Below are 15,149 nucleotides of genomic sequence, written 5' to 3' on the forward strand. Positions count from 1 at the left end.
AGGGCTTATGTCCTGCGTTACAGGTGTTAAAATGTGGGTATTACTTAAAAAGAATTTGCTGTACTCACTGGCAGAATGGAGACTTTGGGAAAATTGTGAAGCGTCTCCCACTCTCGCTTCAGATACTCAAGGGAACCGACAAACACAATGTGCTTTAACTCATGGTAGTGGAAGTTGCTCGCTCTCAGAGGCATGACAAAGTTTCGGAGGCCGATCAACGCCGATTTCACATCTCCAAATATGCACACGACCACATGGCCACTTAAAACGGTCATGGCTGCCTCACTCCGGGTCTGAGGGAAAGAAACAACATTGGATAAAGAAACTGTTTATGAGAGGAATGTGGCATAAATTGACTTTTCTAGTAAATGTTAGTGCCTTCTCCTCTTTCAGTTACCAGCTCAGCAAGGAAAATATTTCCGGCTCATGACTGCAACAGACTATAAGTAAATTGAAAAATGGCATATGATTTGTACAACAAATGTACTTGGTACTGGGACCCCATATAGCAAATAGCATGTCAAACACCTCATTTCAGAGTGTTTAAGTGCCCTGTCAACCTTTGATGGTGCTTTGTGACATGACACATCTTTCACCAGAGAGAAGAGTGTCAGGGACAAATGATGTGTGCCGAGTAAAGGAGTAGAACTCACCAAGATGACCTTCTCGATGTCTTTGGACGGGCACCAGTGAAACATCCCCGTGGAGTCGTATTTCTTGACATTCTCGTCCATGCTCTCAATCTGCTCATTCCCTGGGATGAGGAGCGGGTCATGTCTATTCAAAAAGGTGAGGGAGGGAATGAAAGTGTATCATAAGACATCGCAGCTGTGGAGCGCAGATTTTGGCACTTTGCGAATAAATCTTAAATTATAAGTTAACCTAATATAATTCATATAATTAACAGGCAGACATAATAATAAGAGAAGCTTTTGTATCTTTTAAAACACTATTACCTGGTGGTTTGTATTACATCAAGGTAATAAGTAATGAAACAAGTGAGACAATTAAAGGTGGAAATATTAACTCCAGTACCATAAACAGAGATGAAGAATTTGAAGTACTAATGAATAAAAAAAAAAAGTAAACATTTAAACATTTTTAACTGTCAAAAACATTCATTAACAGACCATCTGAATTTTTCAATAAAACACTATACTACAAAAGTAGCTTTCTTCCTTTTCCCTCTCTTTGTTCGTTCCTGTCAGAGGCCATCTGCAGGAATGCCAACGAAACTGTCATGTCATCAAGCAGAGTGACATCAGCAGCGGCAGCCAGGCGGAAGGAGATGGAGGCAACACACTGCGTTGACTGGCATGAGCACGGAGATGCAATTACGCCCCCTTACTGCATACAGTTTTTGACGTAGTCTGCTGCGTGGTAAAAGCTTTAACAGACCAGACCTTAAATATTTCAGCAATTTGCCCAATCATATTTGCTTTCCAAAGTGAAGAGTATTAATGTTTAAACAGAGCATCAGAACTAGATAAACTAATTTCACTGAGTGCAGAGGAGAGTTTCATCCCAACACTGACCATTAAAGTGATCTCCAGACATGAGTACCTGCGGTTCAGCCACACTTTTAATCATACTGATATGATCTTCTTATACAGATCTAGGGATATGCTAAAATATAGACACCTGAGTTACCAAAAAAAAAAAAAATCTTACTTTCAAATTCTTGCATTTTTACCTTTCCTCACTTTCAAGCCAGGCTCAAAAATAGAAGAAAACTGGGCAAAACTAATATCACTATTACAATCGGGTAAATTTCTCAATAAGGTAAATTTATGCATATTAGAAATCAAATTGACATCTCACCTATATAGCACACTGTATTTCTACTGTTAGGTATAATATCCAACAGAACTTTATACATTTAAAATAACTAATATAACATTGTTTTAGTACAATTATATCTGGACAACTACATTTTGTAAAATGCTACGCTTGTATTACAGGATGTCAGACAGGATTCCACTGATGATCAGTAGATGATAACATTCAAATACTGCCTGAATTAAGTTTTCAGTTCAGTTCATGTCATTTCACTGTGGAAGGAAATGCATACAGACAAAAGGAGAACCTGAAAGGCAAAATGGTTCAACCAGCCAGTGCAGTCAAACATGACTAGCCCTCGTGGTAACTACAGGGCCTGTGCGCTGCCCTACAAAATTCCCTTTGCACTAAAATTGATTGTGTCAGATTCAGATCGCAGCTGAAGATACTATCGCCTGAAAACTCAGACAGCAGCCCTCTGTCTCTGTCCAAAACCTTTTAAATACTTCAAGCCTTCTCCCCATAAGAAGAGAATGTCTTTAATCCATGTGGGTACTTTAAAAGAATGGTACCTTAAGCAACACGTTAAGTATGCATGAAAATGTCAGCTGAAACTACCATCCCCTGAGCTCTAAGAGACTGAAGCCAAAGAAGCCTGCCTTTGGGCTTATAAACCCTGGGGCGAGACCTGGATGTCCTTTCAAGAATAGTAGTTTTCTGCCACTTTCTAGCTCTGACACTCCAACCTATGAAAGCAATTTTAATCTGAAAGGGCAAAGTTTAAATTCTGAGGTTGAAGGTATGTAAGTTCAAAAAGCAAATGAACAATGCAGGATCAGGAGGAATATCACTTATGTCCTTGTGCAAGCCCTACACAGTGACAAGTCAAACTCCATGTTCTTTCTGTATATAAGGTAGTAAATATTTTTTACTCCTTTACAGTTTGTACATTATTTTTACAGTAAATAACTTATTTTATGGTTAATCATTTTAAAATGCCATAAAGTAGCAAATATTCACACTTACAATTTGTATTTCATCCATGATCTCAATGGTAGCCCAATCTGTTAAAATTGCTGCTTTTAACATATTCAGCTTTGAATGAGTCAGTCTTCAACATTAGAGAAGCTTGGAATCAACAAATTCTCCCCAACAAATGAAGTTGTTGATTAACTTCTTGTACCTCAACTAAAATATAAATTTGACCTCTTTGTCCAAGGCAGTAATCTTCCATAACGCTTGTTGTACCCTCCATCATGGCCTATTCTTGAGTCTGATATGGAAGTTCCAATAAAAAAAGAAAGCATTTAGTAGTTTTACACCTCAGCTGTATATTTCATCAGAAGTCAGATGTTTCACCACTCACTCAGTGGAGCCACTGTCACTTCAGTTTGTCCTTGTGGAGATGACTGGTGAAGCAGAGCTCTGCCAGGATAGCTATCGCTCACTGTCAGCCATGACGGCCTGTCACTATCCTGCACTGCCAATTGCCTCTGCAGTGCTGTAGCAGACATGATGTGTATGTCACGGTATGGTCAGATGTGACCAAACGCGTTATGACATCCCACAATTAGATGTGTCTTATGACCCATCACGGAGCCTGTGGAAATGGTGTTAATTTCAGTGGAGTTGTTGCTGCTAAGTTCCAGACAGGATGTGCTAGTTTGCTGATACATCTGGAAAGAGGAGACAGTTCTGCTTCCACAGCTGAACGCTTTCTTCTTTTGTGCGGTTCATTTCATTACACAGACTAGAGGCGTCTGTGAGTGTCAATTCTGTGAGCACACTTCTAAACATTTAAAATTATCAGCACCATAATTCACTGCTTTAGTCTTAAGATGATATGTGACAAGACTTTACATATCATGACCGCAAAACATAAGGCCAGGTGTCTTCTAGAAGAGCGGAATGACAGCTGGGAGAGATATGAAGTAGAAGCTAGACATGCATATTATGTAGATTTTCTATTTCAGCATCACTGCACTGGCTTATTGTACACAGAGAGAAACCAGGCGAAGTCTGAAAATCCTCCCATCATGCAAACTGACAAAGGCTTGCTCTTCAAAACCCACAGCCAATCTGTTCATCATTATTTATTTACAATGGCCTTGAGGCCGCAGGTCCTGTAAAAACACATCTGATATAGTATACACTCAGATATTTTTTTTTCTACGCTTGTTGCGTGAAGTATCCCTTAGGCTACCACAGCGAATCCCTCTCCAGCATGTAGGCAGCGGACACACTAGCTGAAATAACACATCCACCTGTATCATACAGTGTATTAGCATGACAAGTGGATGGATTGGTTTGGTGGGCTGATATTTAGCTTATAGCTATAGCATTGGAAAAGCCTGGTTTCTGTTACCCTGGAGTCTGGAAATCACCTGGAGCAATTCAACTGTTAACACTATTTTAAAGCAATTCAATGAAGAGCAATGAATTAAGAGTATGGCCATAAGAACAAGTACTAATGCTAAGTCATTTGACAACTAGGCCTACTGTATGTTATTAATCTGTATTTTATCTCATAATAATAAATAATGTTTAAAACTTAATTTCTGATTGCCAAATAAAAAGTAGCCACATTAGAAAAGTCAGCATAAAGTAATCTGTTAATTCAATTTCATCTGTACAATCTCACTGTGTCTATGTCGAGCTGCAGGATTTCCCTTCCTTATACCATGGGACTTAATGACAATGACTGTTACTATTATCATTGCTGTAATGGCTTCTTGTTAAATAATAGTTTTATCTCCAGTCAAAATCAATAAGCGCCGCTTTAATTTTACGGGACAAGATAAAAGCAAGGTGGTATTTGAATTTGCTTTTCATTGTGATGATACATATCATCTGTGGCCTTATGTGCTGAAAGAAGCTCAAAGGGATCCGACAAAAGATGAATAGCCTTGGGCTATCTATCCTTTAGAGCCTGGTGCTGTCATTAGTACTAGGTCTGTTTAAGAGCTGTAGTCTGTGGATGTTACATGAAACCTTGTGGCACGGAGCCTTTCTGCAAGCCTGACATGTTTTCCATGAAAACATGGAACACAGAAAATGTTCCCTAAGATGTTCTCTATAATATATAATTTAGACTCCAATGGATATTGGATGTTTGTGGTTGACACCAATCTTTATATTTGAGAGTTTGAAAAATCAGAACAGTGTCAGCAGTATTTGGTTTTTTTCCATTTCAACACCTGAAGAATTTTGATGCAGAAATCAAGATTTTTGAATCAGCAAAATAAAAGGGATGAAAGGAGCCATAGAGAATGATCATCTCTGCAGGCCCCCTCTACAGAGCATTTTAGTTAATATTGACTAGTTAGCATTTAATGTCATTGTTTTGGCTTTATGGAGTGAAACATGTTTTGGTTCAGGCTCGCTGCTGTCATCAATCATGTTCTAGCCACAGCAGACAGCTGTTTTCTAAAATAATCAAATAAACCAGTTGTCCTACCTCATTATCTTGGGCGAGGTGTTCGGAGAGTTCCTCATGCCTCCGTTGCGTTGCTTTTTTTTGGGTGATAGAGCAGACTGTTGGTCCTCTTCAACTGCAACAAAAGCCAACAAGTATGAGAGGGCGAAACCTCAGAAGACACTCAAAAATCCACACAGCAAAACAGCAAAAGAGCAAAAACACAACACAATTTGAGGCCAGTGAATTCAAAGAGAATACAGCCAAAGAGACACAGAGTAAAGGTGAGTTTGGTGAAGAAAACAGAGTGGACAGGATGTTTTAATTACTGTGCAACAAAAAACAGTCACATGCTTGTATGATGATGACAGAGGATACATTAGTACATCATTTGCATGGTTGTATAAGAAGATGCAAACATGTAATAGTGCCATCTATAAATCTGATCTGGGTGGATTTATTAACCACAAACTCATCCAAAGAACTGCTGTCTGTCAACAATGTTACCATTCAGATAATGTAGTACCAGGGGTATCTTAAGGGGAATAAGGATACATTCATTTTTTAAATCACTTGTTAGCACAGATTTCCTCAGATCTAAGCTCTTTTGGCTATGCTAATCACTCTCAGTCTCCCTCAATCAAGTTAATAACCTATAAATATCAAGTATCCAACATTATAAATAAGGGTGTTTTTATGCCAGTACTTAATCCAGTCTGCTGTGTTGGTCTTTCTTCATCTTGGGAGTGACACTCTTGGCTCATATACTAAGGTTGGTCCATGTGCAGAGTGATTTATGTGCAGCTGAGATGCCCCTTAGACACTCTCTTTATCACAAAACTGCTCTGAGCTCTTTATCTACAGGGAACAAATTTAGCTTTACCCTAGAGTAAAGTAATCAGGCAAATATTTTCACAAGCTAATATCACAGTCTAGGAAAAAGAACACTATTCTGTGGCAGTCACTGGTAAAACATTCACAAGCTGCAAAAAAAAAAAAAAAAAGTGTTTTGCCTAATCACATTTTAACAGGCATCGTTTACAGTGAATATACCTCGTTACAGGTCATGTAAAACACACGAGTATCTTTAAATGATGGCTCAAGCGATGAACAGTTTTTGTTTTGTTTTTTTAACTAAGAGTTTACATTTAAATTTATAAATCCTTAAAGATCATGCTTCTCTGCAGATCAACACAGGAGTCAAGTAATACTAGCATGTCTGGGAGCGACACCATAATGGAAAATATTGAAGTACAAGGGGCTTTCAGTGGAGAGGGATGCTCCAACACACTGGCCCTTCACATCTTGCCTGGCCTGTTTAATATTTAATGTTTCACAGCTGACAGCTGCACACACTGGGTCATTAGTAAAGAATGCTACACATGCAACCACTCCAGCCTGGCAAGCACATGCTCTGGTCGTGCTGCTGTTGACTACAGGCCTGCCAAACACGCCGAGGGGACGGGGGAGGGGACGGGGAAGTGACCCTTACAGTGCCTGTGACTGAGTGTGGTGTTATAGGAGTGACTGGGGTGGTATCTGTATTTCACTGGCAGGCTACGTGCCCGCTGTAGCTGACTGGGCTCTTCTGCCACCTCTGGTAGTCGGCCCACCTGGCCCAGGTCCCTGGAGCCCATGAAGCTCAGTCTCAGAGTGGAGGCCTCTGCAGGTGGCAGGGGGTTTCCCTTACGATTGTTTACCAGTGGGACTGAAACGGCAACAACTCCGCTACGGGGGCCTCTATCGACCTTGCTTGCTGAGTTGTGGTTCAGTTTAGGTGACTTGTACTGATAACTTGAGCCGTTGTTTACTGCTAAATAAAGAGGAATCAAAATCAGCAGCTAAGCAATGTAAGTTCATTCATTCTTGGCTTTAAAAAAAAGCCAAGAGTGCTAAGCCAAGTGCTAGAAGTTATAACATCATTCTCTCAGATTTCTCTGTTCACATCTCAAAAGGATTCATGTAAATTAAATGTCATTTGTTGTGCTCAGAACATTTGAAAATTACTTCATCCCTATGAAAACTATTTGTTTGGTAGAATATCCAGTTTAAATAGGAAAGACTTGTTGCAGTTCATTCTTTAAAAGTTAGATTTTTTTTTTAATGCAAGAACCACAAACATCTACTGTATTAGAGAAACTAAATGTGTGAGATATCTCAAACCAGGTGGATTAAACTGAAATGTGTAGATACAACAGGGGTAAGAAAATGCCCGTGTTGTGATGTGGCTCAACCCTTTATTCATCAAGACAGGATTTGATTTAAACTGACTTCAGTTAAGATCTGCAGTGTATGTGTTAATAAAACATCTTGTGTCTCTTATCATAATTAAAGCACATTCACTGTTTTCTGTGGGTAATTCTTTCTGGCACAAGAATGCTAATATCTGAATAATTAAAAAGCCTCATTTTTATTAAACACCACTTAACCACTTGGCATAGCCACCAATGAAATGTTGGATTTGACATTTACTTTGATATTTATTATAAACATGAATTAATAAATATGCTTTCAGGTGTTCCAGTGATTGTTACGCCATAAGAACAAGGAGGTGACAATGGGAATTAACAAAAAGTAGCTGCTATATTCAACTTATGCCTGATGAAAGAGCAGTGCACTTAGTACTTCTTTTACCATTTGAAATCTTAACACTTATTCTCCTGGTGTTGTAGAATAAATAAAATAGACAGAGGCAGAAGAAAATATCTTTTCCATACTAAAAAAGTGACTGTAAGATAAAACAGGAGAAAATGCTGCTTAGAAAATGATCCTCCCTGCTCTAGACCAACACTATTCATCTGCCCCAGGTCACACACGCACAGTGGTTCTCCGGGACAACACAGTGGCAGATTTGCTGCCTATCACCAATCCTCTTAAAGTGGATTCCCTGCAAGGTTCTCAGTCTTCTAATGGCTGGAGAACAGAGAAAAATACTAAAACAGCAAACATTTCTATGCCTCTGTTTACAGATATATACACGTTTCAATGTTTTAATGTACACTGATCTTATTCATCCACTCTCACAGTGAAGCAGTAGCACCATCTACTGCTGAGCTCTAAAGAATACTCAACACAAGCCACTCTCAAACAACTTCCTAAAGCTTCACATATAAAATGTAAAGACTGATGATGACAGACTGGACAGGGTAAAATACAGCAGGTTAGAGACAGTGATAAAATACACAAGCAGAAAGGTTAGAAACAAATGACAAAAGAGGAAAAATGGAAATCAAAACTTACTTGATTTGATATATCCATTATAGCTATTTTTAGCTGAGAAAATGCAGAGACATATGAGAGGTTACAGGGAAGAACAGTTTTTAATGAAAGCAAATTATAAATGACAACTGGGACCTGAAGTCTAACAGATTTCTCTTTTAAGGCACTTTGGAAAAAATGAGAAAGCTGCCTTGACGACAACATGGACAACGCAATGAAATAAGCACAGGTCATTGTATAGGTGGTCACCTTCTGAATATGAATATTCACATTAGAGGCACTAAAGGAGGCACCGATTTGCTGTTCTGTCAAAAGCTGACTAAATGTCTAAGCTAAAACATAAATTTGGTTAAAATGTAACTTTTATAAATCAAGGGTTAAAGCTGCAACAAATGAAAAATGCTTGTTACGGTATAATTTTATGAAAGTTTAACATTGATGTCTAAAAAATTTAAACCACATTTACCCTGGCTTTAACCTGGATGTCTAGATGTCTTAACATGGAAACCACCAGTGCTCACTGGGTAAACATACATTTAGTCAGGAGCTTTGCAATGTAACAAAACTGCCTGTCTTTCCAAAAATCTGTTTCCCATTCTTCAGCACTGTCTTGACAGAACCTGCACAGATGTATGAAATTCTTTGTGCATCATTTTTTGGAGCTGTGAGTCCCACACATGCTCATTAGTACCTTATTTCAACCCCTTGCTTACAATAAAGGTCATGCATTGAGCTTAAGGCAGGACAGTGACAGCAATGTTCAAACAGGGACCTTGCTGGTCCTGGCATCTGTCGCCTGCAATCGAAGGGCGCGAGCAGAGTCACAGGACTAACAGGCTAGCATCTGTCCTACAACAAGAGAGGAGGAGAGGGGTGGGGGCACTCAGCTGCCTGGTGGTTAGAAACTGTCAGGCTGAGTTTCATGACAACCGGTAGCACTCCAAAAATGAAAATGCAAACATAATTTCCACGTCAGGCCGCATAAGGCCCCGCTCCATGCGCCTCCTTCACCGTGTCGACAGCAAACTCTGGAGCTCTGCTCAGGCTTAGCTAGCCAGGCGATGCTCACAGGACACAACCCTGGAAGACATGTTGAGGGGAGGAAATGCCCAGACATGCTCAACCATATGCAGAATGAATGGTCTTTGATCAAGAGACATTCACTTAAATTGTGTGACAGTCTACAATGTTTTCCAGCAAATTGTATCAGTGCTCTGCAAACTCAGACACATTCTTCATGCCTTCTGCAATACATCAGTAAAATTTTACATGCCCTCTGGCTTTAAAGGGGATTTACACTTAAATTAAGCATTCATATACAGCTCAGTTCCAGTAAGTTCACCAACATCCAGTACAACCCCTCTAATGCAACCCAGCTCTATTCCACTGTGTTCTGTTCATGTTATCGGGAACTCATTTAGTTCAATAAGACAAAAAGCTCTCTCAACACAAGAAACTACAACGCAGAGCTGCTCCAATGACAATGAATACAATAGTTTGTGTACTAAATATGTTTGAGATTTTACTCTTGGTGCTTGTTCAAGCTTTTGATCTTAATTTAACACAACCAGCATATTAACCTCAAAATGTTCTGCTATCTTCAGAAAATGCCCTCAGGTGCTCTCGACACCGCCTTAATTATTGTTGGCATCATACATATACAAATAAATCAAATCCTATCCTGTTCACCCATTTCTGCAGGGTATAGTAGTTAAATATTTTGATTAAAAGGATCTTATTTGGGCTATTTTTGAAAACATGAATTACCCTTTCCACTGACATCATTATAGCATTTGTGCACTCCAGTCAAATCAAATAATTTAAAGACGCATGTAAATTCTCCAGCAGGATTCCCAGTCTTAGTATGTGCTGTAGATATTTCATAGCTTCAAAGTTTTCACACCCTACAGAACTTTAGCTTTAGTGACCACAATTTACAGTAGAGCTCAATTTGAATTCACATTCTCAGACAAAACACCAGCAAAACAGTAAACTGACATGCTTCACAAAAACTCAGTCACCTCCAAAAGTTGCAACACATGGGGAAGAGCACCAGCTGACTGAAAATCATAAAACACCAAAGCAACATCTATATAAATATACAGTGGGTACGGAAAGTATTCAGACCCCTTTAAATTTTTCAGTCTTTGTGTCATTGCAGCCATTTGCCAAAATCAAAAAAGTTCATTTTATTTCTCATTAATGTACACTCAGCACCCCATCTTGACAGAAAAAAACAGAAATGTAGAAATTTTTGCAAATTTATTAAAAAAGAAAAACTGAAATATCACATGGTCATAAGTATTCAGACCCTTTGCAGTGACACTCATATTTAACTCACATGCTGTCCATTTCTTCTGATCCTCCTTGAGATGGTTCTGCTCCTTCACTGGAGTCCAGCTGTGTTTAATTAAACTGATTGGACTTGATTAGGAAAGGCACACACCTGTCTATATAAGACCTTACAGCTCACAGTGCATGTTAGAGCAAATGAGAATCATGAGGTCGAAGGAACTGCCCAAGGAGCTGAGAGACAGAATTGTGGCAAGGCACAGATCTGGCCAAGGTTACAAAAGAATTTCTGCAGCACTCAAGGTTCCTAAGAGCACAGTGGCCTCCATAATCCTCAAATGGAAAAAGTTTGAGATGACCAGAACTCTTCCTAGACCTGGCCGTCCAGCCAAACTGAGCAATCGTGGGAGAGGAGCCTTGGTGAGAGGTAAAGAAGAAACCAAAGATCACTGTGGCTGAGCTCCAGAGATGCAGTAGGGAGATGGGAGAAAGTTCCACAAAGTCAACTATCACTGCAGCCCTCCACCAGTCGGGGCTTTATGGCAGAGTGGCCCGACGGAAGCCTCTCCTCAGTGCAAGACACATGAAAGCCTGCATAGAGTTTGCCAAAAAACACATGAAGGACTCCAAGACTATGAGAAATAAGATTCTCTGGTCTGATGAGACCAAGATTGAACTTTTTGGCGTTAATTCTAAGCGGTATGTGTGGAGAAAACCAGGCACTGCTCATCACCTGCCCAATACAATCCCTACAGTGAAACATGGTGATGGGAGCATCATGTTGTGGGGGTGTTCTTCAGTTGCAGGGACAGGACAACTGGTTGCAATTGAAGGAAAGATGAATGCGGCCGAGTACAGAGATATCCTGGAAGAAAACCTCTGCTCAAGACCTCAGACTGGGCCGAAGGTTCATCTTTCAACAGGACAATGACCCTAAGCACACAGCTAAAATAACAAAGGAGTGGCTTCGGAACAACTCTGTGACCGTTCTTGACTGGCCCAGCCAGAGCCCTGACCTAAACCCAACTGAGCATCTCTGGAGAGACCTGAAAATGGCTGTCCACCAACGTTCACCATCCAACCTGACAGAACTGGAGAGGATCCCCAGGATGAATGGCAGAGGATCCCCAAATCCAGGTGTGAAAAACTTGTTGCATCATTCCCAAGAAGACTCATGGCTGTACTAGCTCAAAAGGGTGCTTCTACTCAATACTGAGCACAGGGTCTGAATACTTATGACCATGTGATATTTCAGTTTTTCTTTTTTAACAAATTTGCAAAAATTTCTACATTTCTGTTGTTTTCTGTCAAGATGGGGTGCTGAGTGTACATTAATGAGAAATAAAATGAACTTTTTTGATTTTGGCAAATGGCTGCAATGACACAAAGAGTGAAAAATTTAAAGGGGTCTGAATACTTTCTGTACCCACTGTATATGACAGTGATGACACTGTAGCTAGAGAGCACACAGACTTATAGCACATGTCACGGTTAACACGGTATGTTACAAACACTGAAGAGCACATGTCATGGTGACAACTTACAGGTACGTAAAGTGGCTGAGCAATCATTAACAGAGACAGCAGGGAGTGGGATGTCACGCTGAGGGGAGTCCATGTTATAACGCACATTAACCGGCATGCAAGAGCAGTCCCGCTCTGAGCGGCCGCAATCAAAACAACATGCCAGTCTCATTTTCTTGTAGGTGGGCATCTTGGCTACAGTCACGGGGTCAGGCGAGAGGAAAGGAAGAGCAGGTTAATGTTGAGGGTCGTTCTGGAGGAAGAGTGGACAAAGGCAAGACAAGGCACAGAGGAAAGGCTGCTGCTGGGATGCACAAGATAAACTTTGTCTTGACAAGGTACAAATGTCAGGGTAGGGATTTGTAATGTTTTCAACTGATTTTCCAGTTTGTGTTTCTGTAACTAGTGTGGGAAATATCATGAGGTCCTATGGTCATGAGGCAGTGGGGTAAAAATGTGACCAGTGAGGGTGAGAGGAAGGGCAGGTCAGTTACTTCATCAGCAGAAGTAACAATAATTGCCATGAGTTCCCTTAACTTCGCTCCTATCCTTCACCTTGAAGAAACTGTGCAGTCACAGTACATTATGTGTCACATGATTTCTTCCTTTTATCAAATGAAAAATATTTCTTCTTTCTCACCCTAATGGTTTTCTAGCTCTTTTTGCAGGACTGCAGGGACATCTGGTGGTAATCTTAAGTACTGCTAACCCAAACTGACATGAATGGAAATATTTTCCAAACAAAGACTACATGTCTATTGTAGGTTTTTTTTTTAAGATTGTTGTTGAATGTTTTCTTCAATTTGAAAGGGATGTGTGCACGTGACAATGATGAAGGTACCAGGCAGCATCAACCATTGTACATGCAACATTTACAGTACATTCAACAGGTTGCTTCAGTCAGAGGGAGCAGGCTGTTTTTGGACAGGAAACTAAATGCAAATTACTCACAATATATCACTACAAAGTGAATATTTAGAAAAGCGTGTCAAGTTCCCATGCAGCAAGAAAAGAAACACATCAAATGTTAAAGTCAGGTGTTAGCTGTCATGGTTAAGACAAGACAAAGTGCAGTAAAGAAGTGAAAGAAAATGGCCCATGACGTTTTTAACGTCTCGAAAAAACATGATCCATCCACCTGTGATGTTAAAATTCCTGTTAACATCACAAAGTTATCAATGAACTGTAGTGGCACAAATAATTACTATAAAAAAGGAAGCAGAACAAGCAAACAGACACATCTGAGAGGAGTTAACATGCTTGACTGCTTACATCTGTGTATCTTATAAGTGGTAATCACATGGAAAGGAGAACATTGTATATGCTGAATAAATCTATAATTTGGAATGGTGGCATGACAATTAAAAACAATCAATCAGAGGTATATACGTATATATACACACCATTGAAAAGCTGTGCTTATGATTTGGGAGAACTGACTCTTTAATGGGGGCCCAGAAATGTAGTTTTACAAGTAAAATGTGGAGTGCACCTGTTTGTTCTGGCTGTGGAAAGAAATTCCATGAACTTTATTCATGCACAAGTTACAGGGCTTCATGATATGCATAATTAATGCAAGAACACAAGCCAGTGGACGTAAATACACACCACTATACCAACGCTCTTGTCCTGTTTCACTTTAGTCTGAAGTCAAACAAACACAGATGGCATGTTTATATGTGTTGGCTTACATTTCTTGCATCCACATTTCTTTATCCTTTTAGGGTCGGTGATATCATCATGGCAGGCTTTACAGTAAAAGAGCGCCCTGTGGAAAAAAAAAAACAAGATAAACCTGACAGAGCCTCTATCAGGGGAGAAACTTTACTTTTCAACACTTCAATCTTAGGTCCCATTCATTACCTCTTCACTTCTTTGGCATCACTGGCAATGAAGAAGCCCAAAGTTCCCTCCTGCATTTTAACGTGGTTGCCAGGGTTTATCAGGGTGCTGTGAGGATTTATACACCAAAGATGTCACAGCAGAAAGTTATATCACAAAATTTGCAAGACTGCACTAATCAGTCTCAGTGGCACATGCTGGCAGGATTAGTTTTTGCAAGTCATTTGGCAGAACCGCCTCTGCTTATTGAATTAAATTGATGGAAGTAGATAGCAGTGACACTGCTAATGGTATAAACTGAGCATCAATGGATTACACTAAAACAAAGGATCAGCTGTGCCTATAGAAACCAACTACCCCCCCTATTAAGCTGTCAGAATGTTATCATACCACCCTATGCTGTCTGGGAACAAAACAATTTAGACACTAATTTAGCCCATTTTGTAAAGTGCCTTGTGTTTGCACTCAAACAGAGAAACTGATTCGAATGGGCTTCATCACTGAAAGCAAATAATGACAACAAACACACCTGGTTATTCAAGTTCTTGCATCCATGAATTTTAATGACTCCTAACAATCCAGTTGCCACATTCACTTACCTACTTTCCCTTTGATCAGACTTGTACTCTATAGCTATCAACAATAGCTTCAACTTCACATAGCAGAGTCTGAAACAGAGAATAATGAATATAATTAGAGTAATTTTGAGTGAGTGACGGTCAAATAAAAAATCCAGTAGTTAAAATATTAATTACTGTAGATAAGTTGATGTTTCAGTATACTTACTCGCAAATTACAGGGAAGGACAAACCCACAAAGGCACTCGACAGGTACTCGGTGTACATCTCATTGGCTACTCCTTCTAAGTAATACTTCTGCCATGTGTCTTCCTCAATCTACAACAGACGAACAAAAAAATACAGTAGTTTGTTTATTTACTTTAGAAGTTCATAACCACACACTCCCCAGATGCTACAGGTAGGCCCCATCTCATATAATCCTTAACTATTCAGACTATGTTTATGGCCAAATGTGTTTTGAACGTAATCCCATGAGCACAGATGGATGAATCTCGATTG

General features: G+C 39.8%; 1 protein-coding gene across 3 annotated transcripts in view; it reads right to left on the minus strand.

Annotated features, from left to right (window-relative positions):
* The window catches only part of LOC113135722 (calcium-activated potassium channel subunit alpha-1), a 66,860-nt gene that overhangs the window by 11,566 nt on the left and 40,145 nt on the right, over positions 1-15,149 (minus strand). Inside the window, exons 15-24 of one of the 3 annotated variants that reach the window (XM_026315950.1) lie at positions 14,857-14,966; positions 14,670-14,738; positions 14,092-14,178; positions 13,920-13,996; positions 13,180-13,188; positions 12,250-12,423; positions 8,435-8,467; positions 5,237-5,330; positions 654-777; positions 69-293 (exon numbers count right to left, since the gene is read on the minus strand). In XM_026315950.1, coding sequence (XP_026171735.1) covers positions 69-293; positions 654-777; positions 5,237-5,330; positions 8,435-8,467; positions 12,250-12,423; positions 13,180-13,188; positions 13,920-13,996; positions 14,092-14,178; positions 14,670-14,738; positions 14,857-14,966 — 1,002 coding nt within the window. The remainder of the gene's footprint in view (positions 1-68; positions 294-653; positions 778-5,236; positions 5,331-8,434; positions 8,468-12,249; positions 12,424-13,179; positions 13,189-13,919; positions 13,997-14,091; positions 14,179-14,669; positions 14,739-14,856; positions 14,967-15,149) is intronic. The other 2 variants (XM_026315948.2, XM_026315949.1) reach the window with 2 other exon arrangements.

The sequence above is a fragment of the Mastacembelus armatus genome, chromosome 19 (assembly GCF_900324485.2).
Source record: "Mastacembelus armatus chromosome 19, fMasArm1.2, whole genome shotgun sequence".
NCBI lineage: Eukaryota > Metazoa > Chordata > Actinopteri > Synbranchiformes > Mastacembelidae > Mastacembelus > Mastacembelus armatus.